Genomic DNA, 24,479 nt, shown 5'->3' on the forward strand with positions numbered 1-24,479 from the left:
GGTTTTACGGTACACAAGAATGCGGGAGCACTGAAGTAGGCCTACTGGCCCATGCTAGGAAGATCTAACTCGAGTCTTCCTTCTCCCTTATTACCTGGAGGTTACCTGGAGGCTATTCCGGGGATCAACGCCCCTGCGGCCCGGTCCATGACCAGGCCTTCCGATGGATCAGGGCCTGATCAACTAGGCTGTTACCGCTGGCCGCACGCAGTCCAACGTATGAGCCACAGCCCGGCAGATCCGGCACTGACTTTAGGTATCTGTCCAGCTCTCTTGAAGGCAGCTAGGGGTTTATTGGCAATTCCCCTAATGCTTGATGGGAGGCTGTTGAACAGTCTTGGGCCCCGGACACTTATGGTGTTTTCCCTTAGTGTACCAATGGCGCCCCTACTTTTTATTGGGGGCATTTTGCATCGCCTGCCCAGTCTTTTACTTTCGTAGGGAGTGATTTGTGTGTGCAGATTTGGGACCATTCCTTCCAAGATTTTCTAAGTGTAGATTATGATATATCTCTCCCTCCTGCGTTCCAACGAGTACAAGTCAAGTGCTTCCAAGCGTTCCCAGTAGTTAAGGTGGTTGACAGAACTTATACGTGCAGTAAAGGATCTCTGAACACTCTCTAGATCTGCGATTTCACCTGCTTTGAATGGAGATGTTACAGCAGTATTCCAGCCTAGAGAGAACAAGTGATTTGAAAAGGATCATCATTGGCTTGGCATCTCTCGTTTTGAACGTTCTCATTATCCATCCTATAATTTTCTTTGCATGTGCGATCGTGGCACTGTTGTGATCCTTGAAAGTGAGATTCTCACTGGCATACATTTATGGAGTTTTGAGGTTCATTCATGAAGAAATCATTTGGGTCGTCGATCCTCAGACCGATTAGTGGTTCACTAAACACAAGAGTCGTACTGGGATTTCAATATTTCACTCATTTCCTTGTTGTCATCTGTGTAAGTCCCATCCTGTCTGAGTAAGGGCCCGATACTAGATGTGGTATTTGCCTTGTTTTTGGCATATGAAAAGAAATTTTGAATTTCTTTCAATTTCACTAATAGCTTTAAGCTCCTCCTGTCTCTCCTGGTTCTTGTAAGAGTCATTTAACTTAAGTTCGATAGTTTCCACTTCCCTGGTCAGCGCCTCCTTTCGTGTATCAGATATTCTAGCACTCATGAGGAGCTCAGTGACTCTTCGTCGTCTTCTGTAGAGGGAGCGTCTTTCTCTCTCCAGTTTACTCCTGCTCTTCTTCTTTCTTAGGGGAATATGCCTAGAACATGCTTCAGCTGCCAGGAAGTTGATCCTTTCAAGACACTGGTTTGGATCCATGTCATTTAAGATATCTTGAACATAAGAACATAAGAACATAAGAAAGGAGGAACACTGCAGCAGGCCTGTTGGCCCATACTAGGCAGGTCCTTTACAATTCATCCTACTAACAAACATTTGACCAACCCAATTTTCAATGCTACCCAAGAAATAAGCTCTGATGTGCAAGTCCCACTCAAATCCAACCCCTCCCACTCATGTACTTATCCAACCTAAATTTGAAACTACCCAAAGTCCTAGCCTCAATAACCCAACTAGGTAGACTGTTCCACTCATCAACTACCCTGTTTCCAAACCAATACTTTCCTATGTCCTTTCTAAATCTAAACTTATCTAATTTAAATCCATTACTGCGGGTTCTCTCTTGGAGAGATATCCTCAAGACCTTGTTAATATCCCCTTTATTAATACCTATCTTCCACTTATACACTTCGATCAGGTCTCCCCTCATTCTTCGTCTAACAAGTGAATGTAACTTAAGAGTCTTCAATCTTTCTTCATAAGGAAGATTTCTAATGCTATGTATTAATTTAGTCATCCTACGCTGAATGTTTTCTAACGAATTTATGTCCATTCTGTAATATGGAGACCAGAATTGAGCTGCATAATCTAGGTGAGGCCTTACTAATGATGTATAAAGCTGCAGTATGACCTCTGGACTTCTGTTGCTTACACTTCTTGATATAAATCCCAGTAATCTATTTGCCTTATTACGTACGCTTAGGCATTGCTGTCTTGGTTTAAGGTTGCTGCTTACCATAACCCCCAAGTCCTTTTCGCAATCTGTATGGCTAAGTTCTACATCATTTAACTTATAAGTGCTAGGGTTATGGACACTCCCGAGCTTCAGAACCTTGCATTTATCTACATTGAACTGCATCTGCCACTTTTCTGACCAAGAGTAGAGTTTGTCTAAATCCTCCTGAAGTTCCCTAACATCTACGTTTGAATCAATTATCCTACCTATCTTCGTGTCATCGGCGAATTTGCTCATATCACTAGTAATTCCTTCATCAAGATCATTGATATATATTATAAACAACAACGGGCCCAAGACTGATCCCTGTGGAACGCCACTTGTTACTGATCCCCACTCGGATTTAACCCCATTTATGGACACTCTTTGCTTCCTGTCTGTGAGCCATGATTCGATCCACGAGAGCACCCTTCCCCCAATGCCATGAGCTGCTACTTTCTTCAACAGTCTTTGGTGCGGAACTCTATCAAATGCCTTACTAAAATCTAAGTAAATAATATCAAATTCTTTATCGTGGTCAACAGCCTCAAAAGCTTTACTGAAGAAAGTTAATAAATTAGTTAGACAAGACCGGCCTCTTGTGAATCCATGCTGAGTATCATTAATCAAGCTATGCTTATCGAGATGGCTTCTTATAATCTCAGCTATAATTGACTCTAGTAATTTGCCCACAATTGAGGTCAGGCTTATTGGGCGGTAATTTGACGGTAACGACTTGTCCCCTGTTTTAAAAATAGGAATTACATTAGCCATCTTCCACATATCAGACACTGCACCTGTTTGAAGAGATAAATTAAAAATATTAGTTAATGGTTCACAGACTTCCATTTTGCATTCCTTTAGAACCCTTGAAAAAACCTCATCAGGACCCGGTGACTTATTTTGCTTCAGTCTGTCTATCTGCTTCACAACCATTTCACTAGTGACTGTGATGTTACATAATTTATCTTCTTCTGATCCACCATAAAAATTAATTACCGGAATATTATTAGTGTCTTCCTGTGTAAAAACCGAGAGAAAATAATTATTTAAAATCGAGCACATTTCATTCTCTTTGTCAGTAAGATGCCCATAGTTATTTTTAAGGGGACCTATCTTATCTCTGACTTTTGTTCTATAGACCTGGAAAAAACTTTTTGGGTAAGTTTTAGAATCCCTAGCAACTTTAATTTCATAGTCCCTTTTAGCTTTTCTTATCCCCTTTTTAATGTCCCTCTTAATGTCAATATACTGATTCATAAGATGACCCTCGCCTCTTTTGATACGCCTATAAATTCCTTTCTTATGCCCTAGTAGATATTTCAGCCTATTATTCATCCATTTTGGGTCATTTCTATTTGATCTAATTTCCTTATAAGGGATAAACGTTGTTTGAGCAGCATGTATAGTGTTCAGAAAACTGTCATATTGATAGCTCTCTTCGTTACCCCAGTCAACAGATGATAAGTGTTCTCTAAGCCCATCGTAATCTGCTAAGCGAAAATCTGGGACTGTTACTGAGTTATCCCTACTATCATACTTCCATTCAATTCTACATGTAATTGATTTGTGGTCGCTAGCACCCAGTTCCTCTGAAACTTCTAAATTATTAACAAGGGATTCATTGTTTGCCAGAACTAAGTCAAGCAGGTTATTACCCCTTGTAGGTTCTGTCACAAACTGCTTCAAAAAACAATCCTGAACTACTTCTAAGAAATCGTATGATTCTAAATTCCCAGTCAAGAAATTCCAATCAATATGACTAAAGTTAAAGTCTCCTAGAATTACTACATTATCGTGCCTTGTGGCCCTAACAATTTCCTCCCATAGTAGTCTCCCCTGGTCCCTATCTAAATTTGGGGGACGGTATATCACACCTAAAATTAATTTTTCATGTCCCTCTGAAAATTCTATCCAAACAGACTCTGTATGTGTTACTTCAGACTTAATACCCGTTTTTATGCAACAGTTCAAGCGATCTCGGACATACAATGCCACCCCACCCCCCCTGCGACTATTTGTGTAATAAATATTTAATGACCCTCCTATCTCTTCACCCTTTCTGCTCCTTTCTGTTATTCCACTAAACCTATTACTGTCATTGTCAATTAGTGCCACTGGCTTTCCAATATCCTCCTCATTTTGCCTATTACTAGTTCTCCTAGTACTCATGTTACTACCCTGCGACTTCACAGTTTTCCCGCCAAAACCCATACCACTAACTATTCCTAGTTTAAAGACCTAACAGCTCCCTCCACTGCGTTGGCCAGTGCTCCCACCCCACTCCTAGACAAGTGAACCCCATCCCTGGCATACATGTCATTTCTGCCATAGAAGAGGTCCCAGTTGTCAATGAATGTTACCGCATTTTCCTTACAGTATTTGTCCAGCCAGCAATTGACACCAATTGCTCTGGACAACCAATCATACTGCCCCGTGCCCATCATACTGCCCCAGAATAGTATACCAAACATTATAGATTCCAGTGTCGCTGCAAGCTGTGATAAGATTATTTTCTCGGGCACTAACAGCCTGATCAGTCCAGCATCCTGGAGGCTGTGCTAGGACCGGGCCGCGGGGGGCGCTGGCCCCTGGAAGCGAATAGAAGTAACCTACATATAACTGTGTACATGAAAGTTAATATGGAGGAGAAAGGTGACAATGCGAGTCTCTCTACTGATAACCATGTGACGCTCCTGTGACCTCGGTGTGACGCTCCTGTGGCTCTGGTGTGGCACCTGTCGCACTTCTGTGATCATGTGACGCTCCTGTGACCCTGGTGTGGCACCTGTCGCACTTCTGTGATCATGTGACGCTCCTGTGACCCTGGTGTGGCACCTGTCGCACTTCTGTGATCATGTGACCCTGGTGTGACACTTCTGTGATCCTCACGTGACACCACCTCACTGCACAACTTTGAATCTCTCCCAGGTCTTCAGTATCTTAACACAAACATTTTGATCTAGCTTGCTTGAGATGTTTGTACGTACGAATTCACCTAGTTGTGGTTGCAGGGGTCGATTCATAACTCCTGGCCCCGCCTCTTCACTGGTCGCTACTGGGTCACTCTCCCTGAACCATGAGCTTTATCATACCTCTGCTTAAAGCCGTGTATGGATCCTGCCTCCACTACATTGCTTCCCAAACTATTCCACTTCCTGACTACTCTGTGACTGAAGAAATATTTCCTAACATCCCTGTGATTCATCTGTGTCTTAACTTCCAACTGTGTCCCCTTGTTGTTGTCCCATCTCTGGAAAATCTTGTCTTTGTCCACCTTGTCAATTCCCCTCAGTATTTTGTGTGTCGTTATCATGTCCACCCTCTCTCTCCTGTCCTCCAGTGTCATCAGGTCGATTTCCCTTTAACCTCTCCTCGTAGGACATACCCTTTAACTCAGGGACTAGTCTTGTTGCAAACTTTTGCACTTTCTCTAGTTTCTTTACGTGCTTGGCTAGGTGTTGGTTCCAAACTGGTGCCGCATACTCCAAAATGGGCCTAACGTACACGGTGTACAGGGTCCTGAATGATTCCTTATTAAGATGTCGGAATGCTGTTCTGAGGTTTGCTAGGCGCCCGTATGCTGCATCAGTTATTTGGTTGATGTGCGCTTCAGGAGATGTGCCTGATGTTATACTCACCCCAAGATCTTTTTCCTTGGGTGAAGTTTATAGTCTCTGTCCCCCTAGACTGCACTCCGTCTGCGGTCTTCTTTGCCCTTCCCCAATCATCATGACTGTGCACTTGGTGGAGTTCAACTCCAGGAGCCAATTGCTGGACCAGGTCTGCAGCCTGTCCAGATCCCTTTGTAGTCCTGTGTGTGTGTGTGTGTGTGTGTGTGTGTGTGTGTGTGTGTGTGTGTGTGTGTGTGTGTGTGTGTGTGTGTGTGTGTGTAATTGTTTTCAAGGGTTAAAGGCAGGTAATTTTTGAGATTATGAAGAGCTCATAGCCTTGTGGATCACAGAGTTCTGTTAATAAGAAATAAACACTGGCTAGTACATCACTGCAAGGTCGTCTACACACACACACACACACACACACACACACACACACACACACACACACGTCACGATAACTATGTACCTATAATACTGACAACTCAATTCACAAAGTGCTTGTCATCTGCCTCTAGTCTCGGCATCATTATATTATTATTATTCATACAAGCGGTAAACCCTTATGCGTTTAAACCATGATACATGCGGACCTACGACTGCTGAAGCATCTGGGGGACTACGAACTCGGAAAATACCCAATTACTCAGATGTTTGAAACACCTGAATATGTGGGTAATTTAAAATAATAAAGTTAAATGCTTTAAAACACCCGAGCAGCTGGGTGGTTTATAAGAGAAAAAAAAGAAAAAAGAGAAAGAAAACGAGAGGAAAAAGAAAAAAAAAAAGAAAAAGAGTTGTAGAAGAGAAGAGAGTATACTTTTATACTTAAGATATTCCTATATACCATCAATGATATATACAGTACCATCAATGACATATACAGTACCATCAATGATATATACAGTACCATCAATGACATATACAGTACCATCAATGATATATACAGTACCATCAATGACATATACAGTACCATCAATGACATATACAGTACCATCAATGATATATACAGTACCATCAATATATACAGTACCATCAAAGATATATACAGTACCATCAATGGTATATACAGTACCATCAATGACATATACAGTACCGTCAATGACATATACAGTACCATCAATGATATATACAGTACCATCAATGATATATACAGTACCATCAATGATATATACAGTACCATCAATGATATATACAGTACCATCAATGACATATACAGTACCATCAATGACATATACAGTACCATCAATATATACAGTACCATCAAAGATATATACAGTACCATCAATGATATATACAGTACCATCATTGGTATATACAGTACCATCAGTGATATATACAGTACCATCAGTGATATATACAGTACCATCAATGATATATACAGTACCATCATTGGTATATACAGTACCATCAGTGATATATACAGTACCATCAATGATATATACAGTACCATCAATGAGATATACAGTACCATCAATGAGATATACAGTACCATCAATGAGATATACAGTACCATCAATGAGATATACAGTACCATCAATGAGATATACAGTACCATCAATGGTATATACAGTACCATCAATGAGATATACAGTACCATCAATGAGATATACAGTACCATCAATGAGATATACAGTACCATCAATGAGATATACAGTACCATCAATGAGATATACAGTACCATCAATGGTATATACAGTACGATCAATGGTATATACAGTACCATCAATGGTATATACAGTACCATCAATGGTATATACAGTACCATCAATGGTATATACAGTACCATCAATTGTATATACAGTACCATCAATGAGATATACAGTACCATCAATGAGATATACAGTACCATCAATGAGATATACAGTACCATCAATGAGATATACAGTACCATATATATACAGTACCATCAATGGTATATACAGTACCATCAATGGTATATACAGTACCATAAATGGTATATACAGTACCATCAATGGTATATACAGTACCATCAATGGTATATACAGTACCATCAATGGTATATACAGTACCATCAATGATATATACAGTACCATAAATGATATATACAGTACCATCTATGATATATACAGTACCATCAATGATATATACAGTACCATCAACGATATATACAGTACCATCAATGGTATATACAGTACCATCAATGATATATACAGTACCATCAATGGTATATACAGTACCATCAATGGTATATACAGTACCATCAATGGTATATACAGTACCGTCAATGGTATATACAGTACCATCAATATATATACAGTACTATGAATATATACAGTACCATCAATGATATATACAGTACAGTCAATGGTATATACAGTGCCGTCAATGGTATATACAGTATCGTCAATTGTATATACGGTACCATCAATGATATATACAGTACCATCAATGGTATATACAGTACTATCAATGGTATATGCAGTACCATCAATGATATATACAGTACTATCAATGGTATATACAGTACCATCAATGGTATATACAGTACCATCAATGGTATATACAGTACCATCAATGATATATACAGTACCATCAATGATATATACAGTACCATCAATGGTATATACAGTACCGTCAATGGTATATACAGTACCATCAATGATATATACAGTAAAATCAATGATATATACAGTACCATCAATGATATATACAGTACCATCAATGATATATACAGTACCATCAATGGCATATACAGTACTATCAATGGTATATGCAGTACCATCAATGATATATACAGTACCATCAATGGTATATACAGTACCATCAATGGTATATACAGTACCATCAATGGTATATAAAGTACCATCAATGGTATATACAGTACCATCAATGGTATATACAGTACCATCTATTATATATACAGTACCATCAATGGTATATACAGTACCGTCAATGGTATATACAGTACCGTCAATATATACAGTACCATCTATATATACAGAACCGTCAATGGTGTATACAGTACCGTCAATGGTATATACAGTACCGTCAATGGTATATACAGTACCGTCAATGGTATATACAGTACCGTCAATGGTATATATAAAGTACCATCAATGATATAGTACAATCAATTGTATGTACAGTACCATCAATGGTATATACAGTACCGTCAATGGTATATACGGTACCATCAGTTGTATATACAGTTCCATCAATGATATATACAGTACCATCAATGATATATACAGTACCATCAATGGTATATACAGTACCATCAATGATATATACAGTACCATCAATGATATATACAGTACCATCAATGATATATACAGTACCATCAATGATATATACAGTACCATCAATGGTATATACAGTACCATCAATGATATATACAGTACCATCAATGATATATACAGTACCATCAATGATATATACAGTACCATCAATGATATATACAGTAAAATCAATGATATATACAGTAAAATCAATGATATATACAGTACCATCAATGATATATACAGTACCATCATTATATACAGTACCATCAATGATATATACAGTACCATCAATGATATATACAGTACCATCAATGATATATACAGTACCATCAATGGTATATACAGTACCATCAATGATATATACAGTACCATCAATGATATATACAGTACCATCTATGATATATACAGTACCATCCATGATACATACAGTACCGTCAATGATATATACAGTACCATCAATGATATATACAGTACCATCAATGTTATATACAGTACCATCAATGATATATACAGTACCATCAATGATACAGTACCATCAATGATATATACAGTACCATCAATGGAATATACAGTACCATCAATGATATATACAGTACCATCTATGATATATACAGTACCATCAATGGTATATACAGTACCGTCAATGGTATATACAGTACCATCAATGATATATACAGTAAAATCAAAGATATATACAGTACCATCAATGATATATACAGTACCATCAATGGCATATACAGTACTATCAATGGTATATGCAGTACCATCAATGATATATACAGTACCATCAATGGTATATACAGTACCATCAATGGTATATACAGTACCATCAATGGTATATACAGTACCATCAATGGTATATACAGTACCATCAATGGTATATACAGTACCATCAATGGTATATACAGTACCATCAATGATATATACAGTACCATCAATGGTATATACAGTACCGTCAATGGTATATACAGTACCGTCAATATATACAGTACCATCTATGGTATATACAGTACCGTCAATGGTATATACAGTACCGTCAATGGTATATACAGTACCGTCAATGGTATATAGAGTACCATCAATTGTATGTACAGTACCATCAATGGTATATACAGTACCGTCAATAGTATATACGGTACCATCAGTTGTATATACAGTTCCGTCAATGATATATACAGTACCATCAATGATATATACAGTACCATCAATGGTATATACAGTACCATCAATGATATATACAGTACCATCAATGATATATACAGTACCATCAATGGTATATACAGTACCATCAATGATATATACAGTACCATCAATGATATATACAGTACCATCAATGATATATACAGTAAAATCAATGATATATACAGTACCATCAATGATATATACAGTACCATCAATGATATATACAGTACCATCAATGATATATACAGTACCATCAATGATATATACAGTACCATCAATGATATATACAGTACCATCAATGGTATATACAGTACCATCAATGGTATATACAGTACCATCAATGGTATATACAGTACCATCAATGATATATACAGTACCATCTATGATATATACAGTACCATCCATGATACATACAGTACCATCCATGATACATACAGTACCATCCATGATACATACAGTACCGTCAATGATACATACAGTACCATCAATGGTATATACAGTACCATCAATGGTATATACAGTACCATCAATGGTATATACAGTACCATCAATGATATATACAGTACCATCAATGATATATACAGTACCATCTATGATATATACAGTACCATCTATGATATATACAGTACCATCAATGATATATACAGTACCATCAATGGTATATACAGTACCGTTAATGATATATACAGTACCGTTAATGATATATACAGTACCATGATATATACAGTACCATCAATGGTATATACAGTACCATCAATGGTATATACAGTACCATCAATGGTATATACAGAACCATCAATGATATATACAGAACCATCAATTATATATACAGAACCATCAATGATATATACAGTACCATCAATGATACAGTACCATCAATGATACAGTACCATCAATGATATATACAGTACCGTCAATGATATATACAGTACCATCAATGATATATACAGTACCGTCAATGATATATACAGTACCGTCAATGATATATACAGTACAATCAATATATACAGTACCGTCAATGATATATACAGTACCATCAATGATATATACAGTATCGTCAATGATATACACAGTACCGTCAATGATATATACAGTACCATCAATGATATATACAGTACCATCTATGATATATACAGTACCGTCAATGATATATACAGTACCATCTATGATATATACAGTACCATCTATGATATATACAGTACCATCAATATATACAGTACCATCAATGATATATACAGTACCGTCAATGATATATACAGTACCGTCAATGACACATACGGTACCGTCAATGACATATACAGTACCGTCAATGATATATACAGTACCGTCAATGATACATACAGTACCATCAATGATATATACAGTACCGTCAATGATATATACAGTACCGTCAATGATATATACAGTACCGTCAATGATATATACAGTACCATCAATGATATATACAGTACCATCAATGTTATATACAGTACCATCAATGTTATATACAGTACCATCAATGATATATACAGTACCATCAATGATATATACAGTACCATCAATGATATATACAGTACCATCAATGGAATATACAGTACCATCAATGATATATACAGTACCATCAATGATATATACAGTACCATCAATGGTATATACAGTACCATCAATGGTATATACAGTACCATCTATGATATATACAGTACCATCTATGATATATACAGTACCATCAATGATATATACAGTACCATCAATGATATATACAGTACCATCAATGGTATATACAGTACCGTCAATGGTATATACAGTACCGTCAATGGTATATACAGTACCATCAATGATATATACAGTACCGTCAATGATATATACAGTACCATCAATGTTATATACAGTACCATCAATGATATATACAGTACCATCAATGTTATATACAGTACCATCAATGATATATACAGTACCATCAATGATACAGTACCATCAATGATATATACAGTACCATCAATGGAATATACAGTACCATCAATTATATATACAGTACCATCAATGATATATACAGTACCATCAATGATATATACAGTACCATCAATGGTATATACAGTACCATCAATGGTATATACAGTACCATCTATGATATATACAGTACCATCCATGATACATACAGTACCGTCAATGGTATATACAGTACCGTCAATGGTATATACAGTACTGTCAATGGTATATACAGTACCGTCAATGGTATATACAGTACCGTCAATGATATATACAGTACCATCAATGATATATACAGTACCATCAATGATATATACAGTACCATCAATGATATATACAGTACCATCAATGATATATGCAGTACCATCAATGATATATACAGTACCATCAATGATATATACAGTACCATCAATGATATATACAGTATCAATGATACAGTACCGTCAATGGTATATACAGTACCGTCAATGGTATATACAGTACCATCAATGATATATACAGTACCATCAATGATATATACAGTACCATCAATGATATATACAGTACCATCAATGATATATACAGTACCATCAAAGATATATACAATACCATCAATGATATATACAGTACCACTAAAGGTTTTTACACACACTTGCCTATGACAATAATAAATACGGAGTAAACAATTTTAAATACCAGCACAAGAAACTATTATTCAAAACATACAACCAATCAACACTCAAAATACACAGTTATCCAATAGACAACAAAAGCAAATACCAGGGATGGGAGGATAAAGTAGGGAATGGTAGGGTAGTGTAGAATATTGCAGGAAAGGGTAAGGAAGAACAGGGTAGTTACTTACCGAAGAAAGCGATCATGGCGGTGCGGTTCATGGTGGAGGGAAGACCATCCCTGCCCTTCATGAGAGCCTCTGAGAGCTTACGGGAGGAGGGTCTGTCCTGGCCGGCCATCATGTACACACCGTCAGCGTAGCTCGCCGGGGTCTTCCTTGTCAAACGTGACTCTGAAACAACACCAACACCACATTAACACAATGGAGGTACAGTGCTGACCCACGCTAGGCACGTCTAACTCTCACCCACTCACACGAAAAGAAAATAGCCGAAACCGTGGGCAACCGGTTACAGAGAAGGGTCGGACCACAGGCAAACAGGTGCTTATGGTCGAGATGTGTATCCCTAATCCTTAATCGAGAGAAATTAGACTCAAGTGATGATTGCTGTTGAAAGGAGGTCCAAACAGCCACGTCCTGCCCAACCTTGCTGCCAGTCTGTCGGGCCCACCACTTCCCAAGGATACATAACAATATGTACGAGGCCCAGGAAATCACTAAAGCAGACAACTGTATTATTTACAAAGGGTATAGGAAAGCGATCCTTTATTGGCAAATTTTCGCCCACACATGAAAATGAAATCACAACACCTTTGTTGGGGAAACGCCTCTAAATAAAAGCAAAATCGGAGTACAAGACAAACTCAAACCACTCAATGGAACCCCGAGCCAAATGTGAGAAGATCTAACGTTCAAGGAGCACAACAATGTTATTAGCGCAACCGCAGAAACGTAAGACTGGATAACGAACTTTCAAAATAAAAGATGCCAAGCCAATAATGTTATTCTTCAGGTTACTCGTTCTCTCTAGGTTGGGATATTGCTGTGTACTAACGGTCCCCTTCAAGGAAGGAGAAATTACTGAGCTGGAAAATGTACCGAAAACCTTCACAGCTCATAAACTGTCAAGCAACTAAATTACTGTGAGCGCTTGAAGTCCCTAGAACTGTACTCCTTAGAATATAGGCGAGAGAGATCCATCATAATCTACAAATGGAAGATACTTGAGGGACTGATACCAGACCTGTACACCGAAACTGCTACAAGAGGCTTGGCAGACGGTGCAGGATACCTTTAATAAAAAGCAGGGGAGCGATGAGTACACCGAGAACTCGATAAATGTTAAGAGACACGACGCTTCAACATCCTCTCTTCGTGGATTATCTGGATCACTAAAACCCTTGGCTGTCTTCAAGAGGGAATGAGGCAGATTTCTAAAAACTGTTCCTAATCAGCCGGGTTGTGGTGTATACGTTGGACTGTGGATGGCGGGCACTAACAGCTTGATCAGTGAGGTCAGCAACCAGGAGGCCTGGTCTGGGACCGAGCCGAGGGGCCTGTGACCTCCGGAAGTTACTCCACGTAAAATCTAGGGACAAGTCAGCGTGACGTATCTTCACCACATGTGTAAATATCTCCTTTAGAACTCTCTGTATACAAAATGTACACAAAGTCAGCAGGACGTAAACACACCTTCGCCTCACAAACATCTTTAACATTGCCTAAACATCCTGCCCTATACCAAACAACATTGACCTGCCTAGGTCGTGACGAGTCTGGGTCAGTTGAGTGCTGGCTTACCCACAAGTTATGGCACTCTTGCGTGTTCCCTGATGCGTGATCAGCGTCTCGGATGTGCCGAAGAGGGGCACAAGAAGGTTCCAGATGCCCACCTAGCGAGTTGATGCAGAAATCGTGAGAGGTGTGCTCACCGAGCCTCTCCTCAGTGGTTTCCTCGGTGGAGAAACATCACATTAAGTGATGTGGGGTGCGTGTATCTGCTTGGAGATTCTTTAAGATGACTTGAGGGGGGGCTGACCACTACCTACCTAGGGTGACAGACTATTCATATCACTACTATTGCTACCACCACCAGTCTCCAGTGTTGTACTCGTCTGTACTCCACTGAAGAAGCCTGTTGTGCAGGCATGTCTTTTCGACAATATAAGATACCCCAATGATGCACATATATCTTATTTAACCATGAACTTATTTAACTCTCAACTAAACATACCCATATCCGTTAAGCCCAGCCCGCTCTACCTCAACGTACATGAAAAGAAGAGAACAAAGTGCGGCACAAGTTACTAATGAAGTTAAATATTAACAACGAAGATTTCAAGTCAATCAGACGAAGCAATATCGAAGTTTCTTCAATGAAAATATCAAGATGGCTCCTACACAACCCAACACTACTTCCAACCTTCCACCAAGATACACCAGTACTGAAGGTTTAATGGTAATCAGCAGAAGCATTTTATAATAATAATACAGACCAATATTTAAGAACAAGCACGTCAGACTTGCAACAGCTCGGAAGTTACATTCTCAAAGTATAGTTGTTTAAGGTTTGAAGTTGATCAGACGAGGCATTCACAAATTACCTCACGAAAACAGGAGTTCAAATTTTCCAATTTCCACAACATAACTGGCAAATTGGCCCCTACACGGCTAGAAATCAATTAAAAACTTTTTCTATAGCTACGCTAGAGAGAATTTTGAAAGTTATTTCTTGGGTATAGGTTCTGTTGGTGAAAACTGTTGGATTCTCTGCAATAACTAAAGAATGCCTCTCCTGGACAGCTTGTAACTTTGAATGTTGATGAAGTTTCATCAAAAGGGAGCTTCGTCTTAATATTTGTATTTATAACTCATTACAATTGTGACCAAGTGTGGACGTATCAGTGGTTCATTACTTTGTAATTTGTTCATGACTGTAACCATGTATAGGAGTGAAGCTGATTCATTATCTCTGTAACTTGCCATGATTGTGACCAGATCTACCTGGAGTTCATTACCTTTGTAACTAGTTCAGCTATCATAACTTTGGGGTCCAGTGTGTGTGTGTGTGTGTGTGTGTGTGTGTGTGTGTGTGTGTGTGTGTGTGTGTGTGTGTGTGTGTGTGTGTGTGTGTGTGTGTGTGTGTGTGTGTGTGTCTCAACAATCAATATTTGCACCAATAACTCATTACAGTTGTGACCGGGTGTAGAAGTGTGAATTGCTCATTACTCTATAATTTGTTCATGATTGTAGCCATGTACAAACGTAAGTAACCATTCTACAGAATTCATTACCTTTGTAACTTGTGAGCTCATTACCTTTGTACCTAGTTCAGCTATCAAAACTTTGGGGGCCCAGTCCCTGGACCCATTACGTACCTCTGTAATCTGTAAATACCTTTGTAACTTGTCATGATTGTGACCAGACCTACCTGGAGTTCATTACCTTTGTAACTTGCTCAGCTATCAAAACTTTGGAGTCCAGTCCCTGGACCAATTATGTACCTCTGTAATCTTCTGACTACCGCCCACAGGATGGGTATGGGGTGCATAATAAACATATTAAACTAACGTCTTGATGTTAGGTTGTGTAAGCTTTAATTTGCCAATATTTTTAATCAAATTAGTTTCCGTGAAGTAAAAAAAAGTTTCGTCTGATCAGGTCACAGTGACTGTATGGGGGTCATCTTAGGTCAGCTCTTCATAATGTATTGTACAAGCCTGAGCATCTCTGTGCCACCTCAAGGCAATTTAAAAAAAAAAATTGTATCCAGGGTTTAAATAAAATTTACTTACTTAATTACTTAAAAGCTGGCCAATCTTACTTAAATTAAAGTTTGGATAGAATTTGGTCTGTGTGGGGTCCCAGTTTTCTGGTTTCGGTAGTAATTTAAAACTGTGGTGTTCATGTGGTAACTGCCGAGTGTGGCATCCAAGCAGTTCCAACCCTTCAACGCTGATAACTAATTTCTCAGCGGCTTTAAACTTAATATTCTGGTGTAGTTTAGGATACTGGTCTCTGAGATAACAAGGGAGTGCCTCGTCGGTTTAGCATCAAAGCTGGAGTTTCTTAACGGAAGGTTTGAATTAAGACTCAGACTGTGCATATCATAATTTGTCATTTTCACTGAAAAAATTGTGAATGCATCTCCTGACTTGCTTTAATTCTTCAAGACTGTTTATTTAACTGCATAACAAGTGTATGCCACATCGTGCAGTGAGGTTGAGGGGGCTGGGGTTATGCAATACAGGGATACCTTTCTTGGATCGTGAAGCAACAGAAATGCGTCTAGTTTATTATTTTTATGGGAAAGCGCTAAATTCGTAGGGGTAATACAGCACCTGATTAATCAGATTTAATCAAGTTTGATGCAAGGAAATGTGAGGGTAGCCTCAAGTCCTTGGATTAAGAGCCTTCACCAGCATCATAGCTACGGTACCTCCAACAGCAGCCGCAACTATAACTACCCTTGAAGACGAGGCTGCAGCCCACCTCTAGAGAATTAAGCAGCCGAGTGCTTAAAGAGCTCTCACGAACCTAATGACTGACAGCAGTAGGTCAAAGCTCTAAGAGCCGGAGGATGCAACATTTCTGGCCCTGTCTTGAGCACTGGTCTCGAGCACTGCTTTGCAAATCAGCGTCACGCTCGCGCCAGAAAGCGAGGTCGGCTATGCAGTTGAGCAGAGTTTATGCAACCCTTACTTACCACTTAGACCTCTCAACTGCCTCAGTCAACTGCAACATTTCTCAAGGGCGACCCTCCGTACTGCTGGGATGTTGAGAGCACCAGACAGGAGTTTAGCAATGCGAAGGTGAACAAAGATTATACACAACCATGTAAAGACATTACTAATAACAGATTAAAAATAGTTTAAACACGCAGGCACGCGCACGCACACCCACCTAAGAAAGTTACATTATGAGGAGACTAAGGAAGTGAACCTACTTTCTGTGGAAGAGGGAGACATGAATACGACGTATAACATGAACTTAAAGTAAATAGGATATATTTTTATAATGCGAGAACCAGGTACAATTAGTCACACATGAAAGTCAGAAACACCGGCGAGTCACAGGGATGGCAGGAAGTACTTCTTCAGTCTCAAGGTAATAGGAAAGTGGAATGTGGAAGGGATGGAGGCATCGCCATACATAGTTTTAAGAGTAGATACGAGAACTTGAAAGGTCAGGAATCGATAATTCCAGTTCATGAAGCTTAAGAGGCAGGTCCAGGACATAAGCCAGATCTCAACCTCACAAATTTGAGTATCGGTAAGTACAAATATTTTAAGTTAAGGGGTCATCAGTAGTCTTATTCACTAACACTACAGATGAGCCCTCGCACGATTAGTATTGAAGAACACACCCTACAAATGACCCTCATACTATGAGTAATGAAGAACATGAAGGGTGACAAATGAAAATATGTCCTTAGACAAAATGTAGGATTTTTTTTTTATGGCCACGGTGTTAGTCACCGATGAAAGTGTCGATGTTGTACGAACATCCGTACGAACACGAACACGCACAGCCATAAGAGACATGGGTGCCAGCCGTGCGACACACAAGATGGATACCAGCCATGCGACACACAAGATGGATGCCAACCATGCGACAGATCAACAAGGTGGAGGAAAGAGGAGGAAGAATGTGAAGGAAGAGTACTAAAAGTAGGGTAAGGAAAATGAAGGACAAGGAAGTAAGTAAATTCGGGAAGAATGGGGGCACAAGTCACTGAACTCTGGGCAATAAAAGAAAGCGAACGTGTATAGGTAAAGCATGTGTACGTGCTGGTGTGGGTACGTGCTAGCATGTAATGTGCTAACCTGTAGTTACGTGCTGGCGTGCTCGTCCGTAAGCGAGGTTGTCCTACATTCTCGGATAACACAAGCGAATGGCTCACGTCGAGTCTTTGTTACAGAGGAACACTGTCACCACTGACAAAGCTCACCCACCACAACTACAACTGCTGGTGCCACTGTTACCACTCAGACCTCACCCACCACTACGACTAGATGCACACGCACACGCGAACACACACACACACACACACCGACAGAGAGAGAGCGAGAGAGAGAGAGCGAGAGAGCGAGAGCGAGAGCGAGAGAGCGAGAGCGAGAGAGCGAGAGCGAGAGAGCGAGAGCGAGAGAGCGAGAGCGAGAGAGCGAGAGAGCGAGAGCGAGAGAGCGAGAGCGAGAGAGCGAGAGCGAGAGAGCGAGAGCGAGAGCGAGAAAACGTGAATACAGACTACAGTAACACGGGCTACAGACCTCAGCCACGTCAATGGACCCAGATATGAGCAGAGAAGTGTATCACTGGAGACAGCTCTACAGAATAACCAAGGCGAAGCATGAACCTTTCATGCATAAATTCGACAAAATCTTTTAAAGAACGTGTGTACACCTCACACTTCAACCCTAGATGACTCAGCACCAACGTCAAGCCAACAAATCACCAGAGACTAAAAGAAAAATTGGGAGATTTACCACGAGACTAATGGGGGCTACTAAGACCAACGTCACACAAGAAACGCTTCCTAAACTTAGGACAGAGTAAAGCACTCGGCTAACTGCCAGAAGCACAAGCCAGCCCGGTTACCTTTGGTCGCGTATGTGTGACTGCCAAGCCTAATGACGACATTCAGGAACCTGGAAGAGTCATTCAGGACTCCTACATGTCATGCCAGACGCACCATAAGAGTTTCCAGCATTAGTACGCAGCCCCACACCTCAGCATGCTCAGAAACCCAAGGACAGATTAGTTTACTACAAGAATCGTCCACGAGTTAAAGTTAGTTTAATGTGTTATGCAGCCCATACCCATGGTGTGGGTGTTAGTCAAAGATCACAGAGGCACTAATGGGACCAGAGACTATACCACAGTTTTAATATCTAAGCAAATCACAGTGGTAATGAACTATTTATATGTTTATATCTGGTTACAGTCGTAAAGAGTTACGTATTTGTGTAAACAAATTCAGTCAAAAATATTTTATATTAGTTTATATTGTTTTCAATTATTAATATTCTTACATTTTAGCAAGGTATGGCTGAGTTTAAGCAAATTTCAGTGGTTATGAGTTATTTACAATAGGCAAAATCAGGGTGTTTTTCTAGATGGTTGGTAATCATGCCACTGTGAATAAAATGCTTTGACATTTCTTGAACATTTGAGTGTCTCTAATTTCATTAATTTTATTGCATTCCAGCACATAATGACGCAGTGTGACAATAGGTAATCTGGCAAAGTTTACATTTAGTTATGTATACATCAGTTGGTGATGCTGACGCAACCTCTCAGAGGATGTCACCCCCGCCCAGCCGGAGCATGGCAGCAGTGACATCCAAGAGTGCTAGTGTGATGTATGCACCACAGACATGTGGCTCCTGCATGACAGAATAATGATAGGCGGACTGACTGGTGTCTTGCTTTTTCAGTCTCAGAGCAACGAAGTTCATCAGAAGCTCTTTTCGTATTACTGTCTTTTAACCACTAACTGACAGCACAAGACTGTAATCGACTCCCTCCTTCAAATGCCTTCGCCAATTCATCAGATTTATCATGCGTCTGACGACCAGTGTGAGATGGAATCAACAGGTGTACTCTGACTCCACTATCTGTAATCTCGGAAGGAAATGGAAATGGCCGATGGCATAAAAAGAAACGAATCCGATAACAATAGAAGAAAGAACGACATACAAGATACTTAAGGGGGCTTAAGAAGGTGGACAGTGAGTGTTGGAAGGCAGGGAACCTAGAACACGGAGGCCTAGATAAAAGTTAAAGGCAGAATGAGCCAGAGACATCGGGAAATATTTCTTCAATCTCTGATGATCGAAGCGAAATGACCTTTACAATGGAGTGGTGCAGGAAGAAACCATACATAGCTATAACAACAGGTATGTGAAGGCCCATGAGGCCAGGGATGTGTGATCGTTGGTGAGTAACCCAGAGACAGAGCAGGAGCACACTATCCCGGCAACCACAACCAGGTCAGTACAACCAGATGAAGAATGAACCATGTACAGCACTTGGGTATCTTTACTACCGAAACGTTTCGCCTGTACAACAGACTTCTTCATTCCTATACAGGAGCATATCTAACACTTGCGACTGTAGTAGCTGTTGTTTATTGTTGTGGTAGTGTTGCTGCTACTCCTGTTGTTAAAGTAACAAGTGGTCAGCCTTGGTAGGTGGCGGTCTGACCCTCCAGCCTTGAGGGCCTTACTATTGCCTAAGGCTGACAACTGATCACTTTAAAATACTATCATTACTGCCTCCAGTCTCAGTCTCGCTTATAAGAATGAAGAATGTTGTGAAGGCGAAGTTTCGGTAATAAAGATACCCAGGTGTTGCACACGTGTTTTATTCATCAACTTGTCGGTATTGTACATCATCAATAACATAACTAGTGTGAGGAAAACAATACGAAGCAGGTGACGTGGTCTAGGTGAGGCGAGATCGGGTAAAGGAGGGTAGTAACTCACCTGCTGCACCCCAGCTGGGGTAAGCCAAGTTGTTGTACCATCCGTCATAACGTTGCTTCTCTATGTAGCTCTCTGGTATATCTGCAACAACAAAAGTATGCGTTATACATACATCAGTTGAATATATAAATATTAAATTAAAAAATCATACCTAAGCATAAAGGTTTGTTGCAATAAACATTTCATAAATACAATTTGTATAGAAATTTACGAGAGAGAGAGAGAGAGAGAGAGAGAGAGAGAGAGAGAGAGAGAGAGAGAGAGAGAGAGAGAGAGAGAGAGAGAGAGAGAGAGAGAGAGAGAGAGAGAGAGAGAGAGAGAGAGAGAGAGAGAGAGAGAGAGAGACGAAAAAGACAAATATTCATGAGTAACCTTCAGAGAGGGTTAAGCAAAATAAGAGAAAACGGGAGGTCAAGATCAGTACAAGGGTCACTCAACTAGCACTTTCATATATACACATTCACTGCACGAATGCCAAAAATTCCGTAGCAGCAAATCTTATTTAGTCATACAGTAAAAACACACAAAAAATTATATTTACGGTATTTGTGTCAATTAGCAAGTCCCATTGACCACCATGTCTAGTATACCTAGTGAACAATCAGCAAGACAAGATACTGTTGGTATTTTTAACCAGGGGCAGGGACAGCCACCCGAGATAACCCAACACATTGTATCACTGGGCACTGACAACACATTATTTTTATTTTACTTTCTATACAATAATCTGAGGGCCCATCGGATGCACAGCATTTCATACTTATTTCCACTGAGGGGAAGCGATCCCCAGTCCCCTCAAGTGTGAGTTGAGGACTATCAACCGAGTTACAAGACATTCACCATGGTGTCTTAAAAACTAAGACTGGAACAAGACACATTCGCCACTGTATAGTATACTGTGTACCACAGTACGCCACTGTGTACCACAGTACGCTGCCTGGCGTCCTCCACAACAGCTCTCTCTTCCTCAGGTTAGTCATTATATAAAGCTTCCTGAGCCACACGTAAATACCTTAATGGAAGGATACCAACCACAACACAAAGTTTCAGCCAAGAACGTTCCCTTCTGGTTGAAGGTGCCATTATGCAAGTTCCCTTCTGGTTAAAGTGCAATATGCAAGAATGTTCCAAAAACGTTTTTCAATCAACATTTGTTGGAAAGACTCTTCTAGCAAAGAATATTTTGAATGTTGTAATTAAACAGTGTTATTGGTTGGATTATTTTTTGTTTAGCTCCATGAAAACGGAGAATGGTTCAGAACGTGAGTTCAGAGGAAATTTTGAGTGTTAGGCCATGCTGCGGCTGTGCCACTTCTAGCCAAGGAAACCACAAATTCCACAACATTGCCTGTCTCCCTCCACCTTCCATTTCTCAGACAATCCATCACTAAACTCCTGCAATTCAAACTCCACTTTCACTTTTCCTGATGTGATGAATGGTTTGAAAAACCGACAAGTTGAAGATTGAGACACTTATGCAGCATATGGGAATCTTTATTCAGGAAACGTTTCGCCACACAGTGGCTTCATCAGTCCAATACAAAGAGGAAGGCGTAAGGAGAGGTGGAGTATGAGGTAATCAGTCCCTCAGCCTGGAGTCGATGTGTTCAGTCCATCAATCTTGTTCAACCTTTGGACGAAGACCTACTTCGACTAGTGGATGGTACCACTATGACCCCGCCTCCGCCTGCTTCACCTCACCTCACTACAATATATAAGCCACGTCTACGGCCCTATGCTGTACATTCTACAAGATTGATGGACTGAACACATCGACTCCCGGCTGAGGGACTGATTACCTCATACTCCGCCTCTCACGCCTTCCTCTTTGTATTGGACTGATGAAGCCACTGTGTGGCGAAACGTTTCCTGAATAAAGATTCCCATATGCTGCATAAGTGTCTCAATCTTCAACTTTTCCTGATCTTGCAATGCCGAGGACCTCCACCTGTTGGCTACCTCTGCAAGCTTCTGGGAATCATTGCTCCCGTGGCCCGGTCTCGGGCCTGACAGCCTGGTCAGCCAGACTGTTGCAACTCGCTGAACACAGTCCATTGTGGGCACTACAGCCTACCTGATCAGTTATTTGTTAAGCCCTCTTTTTTAAAGATCAGAGCCTATTAGAAAGTCAATATACACTGCAAATGAAAAAATTGACAAGGGCCTGCAAAATACGAACAATAATGAAAATCGACCAAGGAAAAAAATACTGCAATTGGGGATTCCAATTAGAAAGACTAGAGAGCCTAGAAGGCTGGGAAGGTGGTGGTGGGAGTTAAGTGAAGATACATATAAGCCAGAGATCCGCCACACACAGGTTACTCCTAGGGTGGTTAGAACATTGGTGGTATTTTGTCAGTAGCAATAAGAAAATTTCTCCTGAGGAGTCTTAATTAAGCCATATAATGGCTCCCTCAGTGGAGCTTCTAGTCACATCACCAGGTCCTGCCCGTGGCTTTCACCCACCACCACAAAAAATTAAAAGTTTATATCATAAGTAATGGTAGGAGTGCCACCCAAAATAAAATATCAGAGCCACAACAGAGCAGTGCCCAGAATCTACATATTCTTGGTGGCTAAAAAAGTTTATTAGTAGCAATATTAGTATTAGTAGTAGTAATATTTACGGAGCACTCTGGCCACTTACGTAACTCAGTGCTCAATGACAAAATATATACAGCAGAATAAAAACAAGAATAAAGGTGATAAAACAATGTGATCGAACAGGAATACTATCATACTAAGTTAAAATAACCAGCATCAATTTTTTTTTATAAAAAAAAATGATAAAGTGGAATGAGTTGACCGAGAGAGGGAAGAGAACTAATACAGTATCTGAAGTAGACATGAGCCCAGAGCTCACGAAATCGTAATGACACGATTGCAAACGAACCATACCACGGGCGGGGATAGAACCCGCGATCAGTCTCAAAACTCCAGACCGCGTTAGCCACTGGACCAGCTAGCCACAATAAGATTCGTCTAACTAGGTACATTTCTACACCATAGGAAGGTTAGTATAGGCACCACTGTGACCACAAATGCAAGTTTTGAGACACTCTGATCGCGGGTTCTATTCCCGCCCGTGGTATGGTTTTCTTTATGAGCCCAGAAGCTTGGAATTAATGAACACTGTTCATCCAAGTGGCGGAGGCCAGGAGCCGAGGTTAAGCGCTTACGAATATAAAGCGGTAAATACAACCATGTAGCTACATGCCAAGACCTGCCATCAATTATAACAACTTAAGATAAGAGGAAATGGAAATAATCAAATGAACAACAACGTACCCCTCCCCTCCCTAACACACA

General features: G+C 40.0%; 1 protein-coding gene across 1 annotated transcript in view; it reads right to left on the reverse strand.

The window, feature by feature from the left end:
* Duox (dual oxidase) overlaps positions 1–24,479 on the reverse strand; it is a 120,034-nt gene that overhangs the window by 78,552 nt on the left and 17,003 nt on the right. The window contains exons 2-3 of the mRNA XM_053772807.2: positions 21,171–21,251; positions 12,913–13,074 (exon numbers count right to left, since the gene is read on the reverse strand). Of these exons, the coding sequence (XP_053628782.2) occupies positions 12,913–13,074; positions 21,171–21,251 (243 nt within the window). The remainder of the gene's footprint in view (positions 1–12,912; positions 13,075–21,170; positions 21,252–24,479) is intronic.

This window comes from Cherax quadricarinatus, chromosome 9 (assembly GCF_038502225.1).
Source record: "Cherax quadricarinatus isolate ZL_2023a chromosome 9, ASM3850222v1, whole genome shotgun sequence".
Classification (NCBI taxonomy): domain Eukaryota; kingdom Metazoa; phylum Arthropoda; class Malacostraca; order Decapoda; family Parastacidae; genus Cherax; species Cherax quadricarinatus.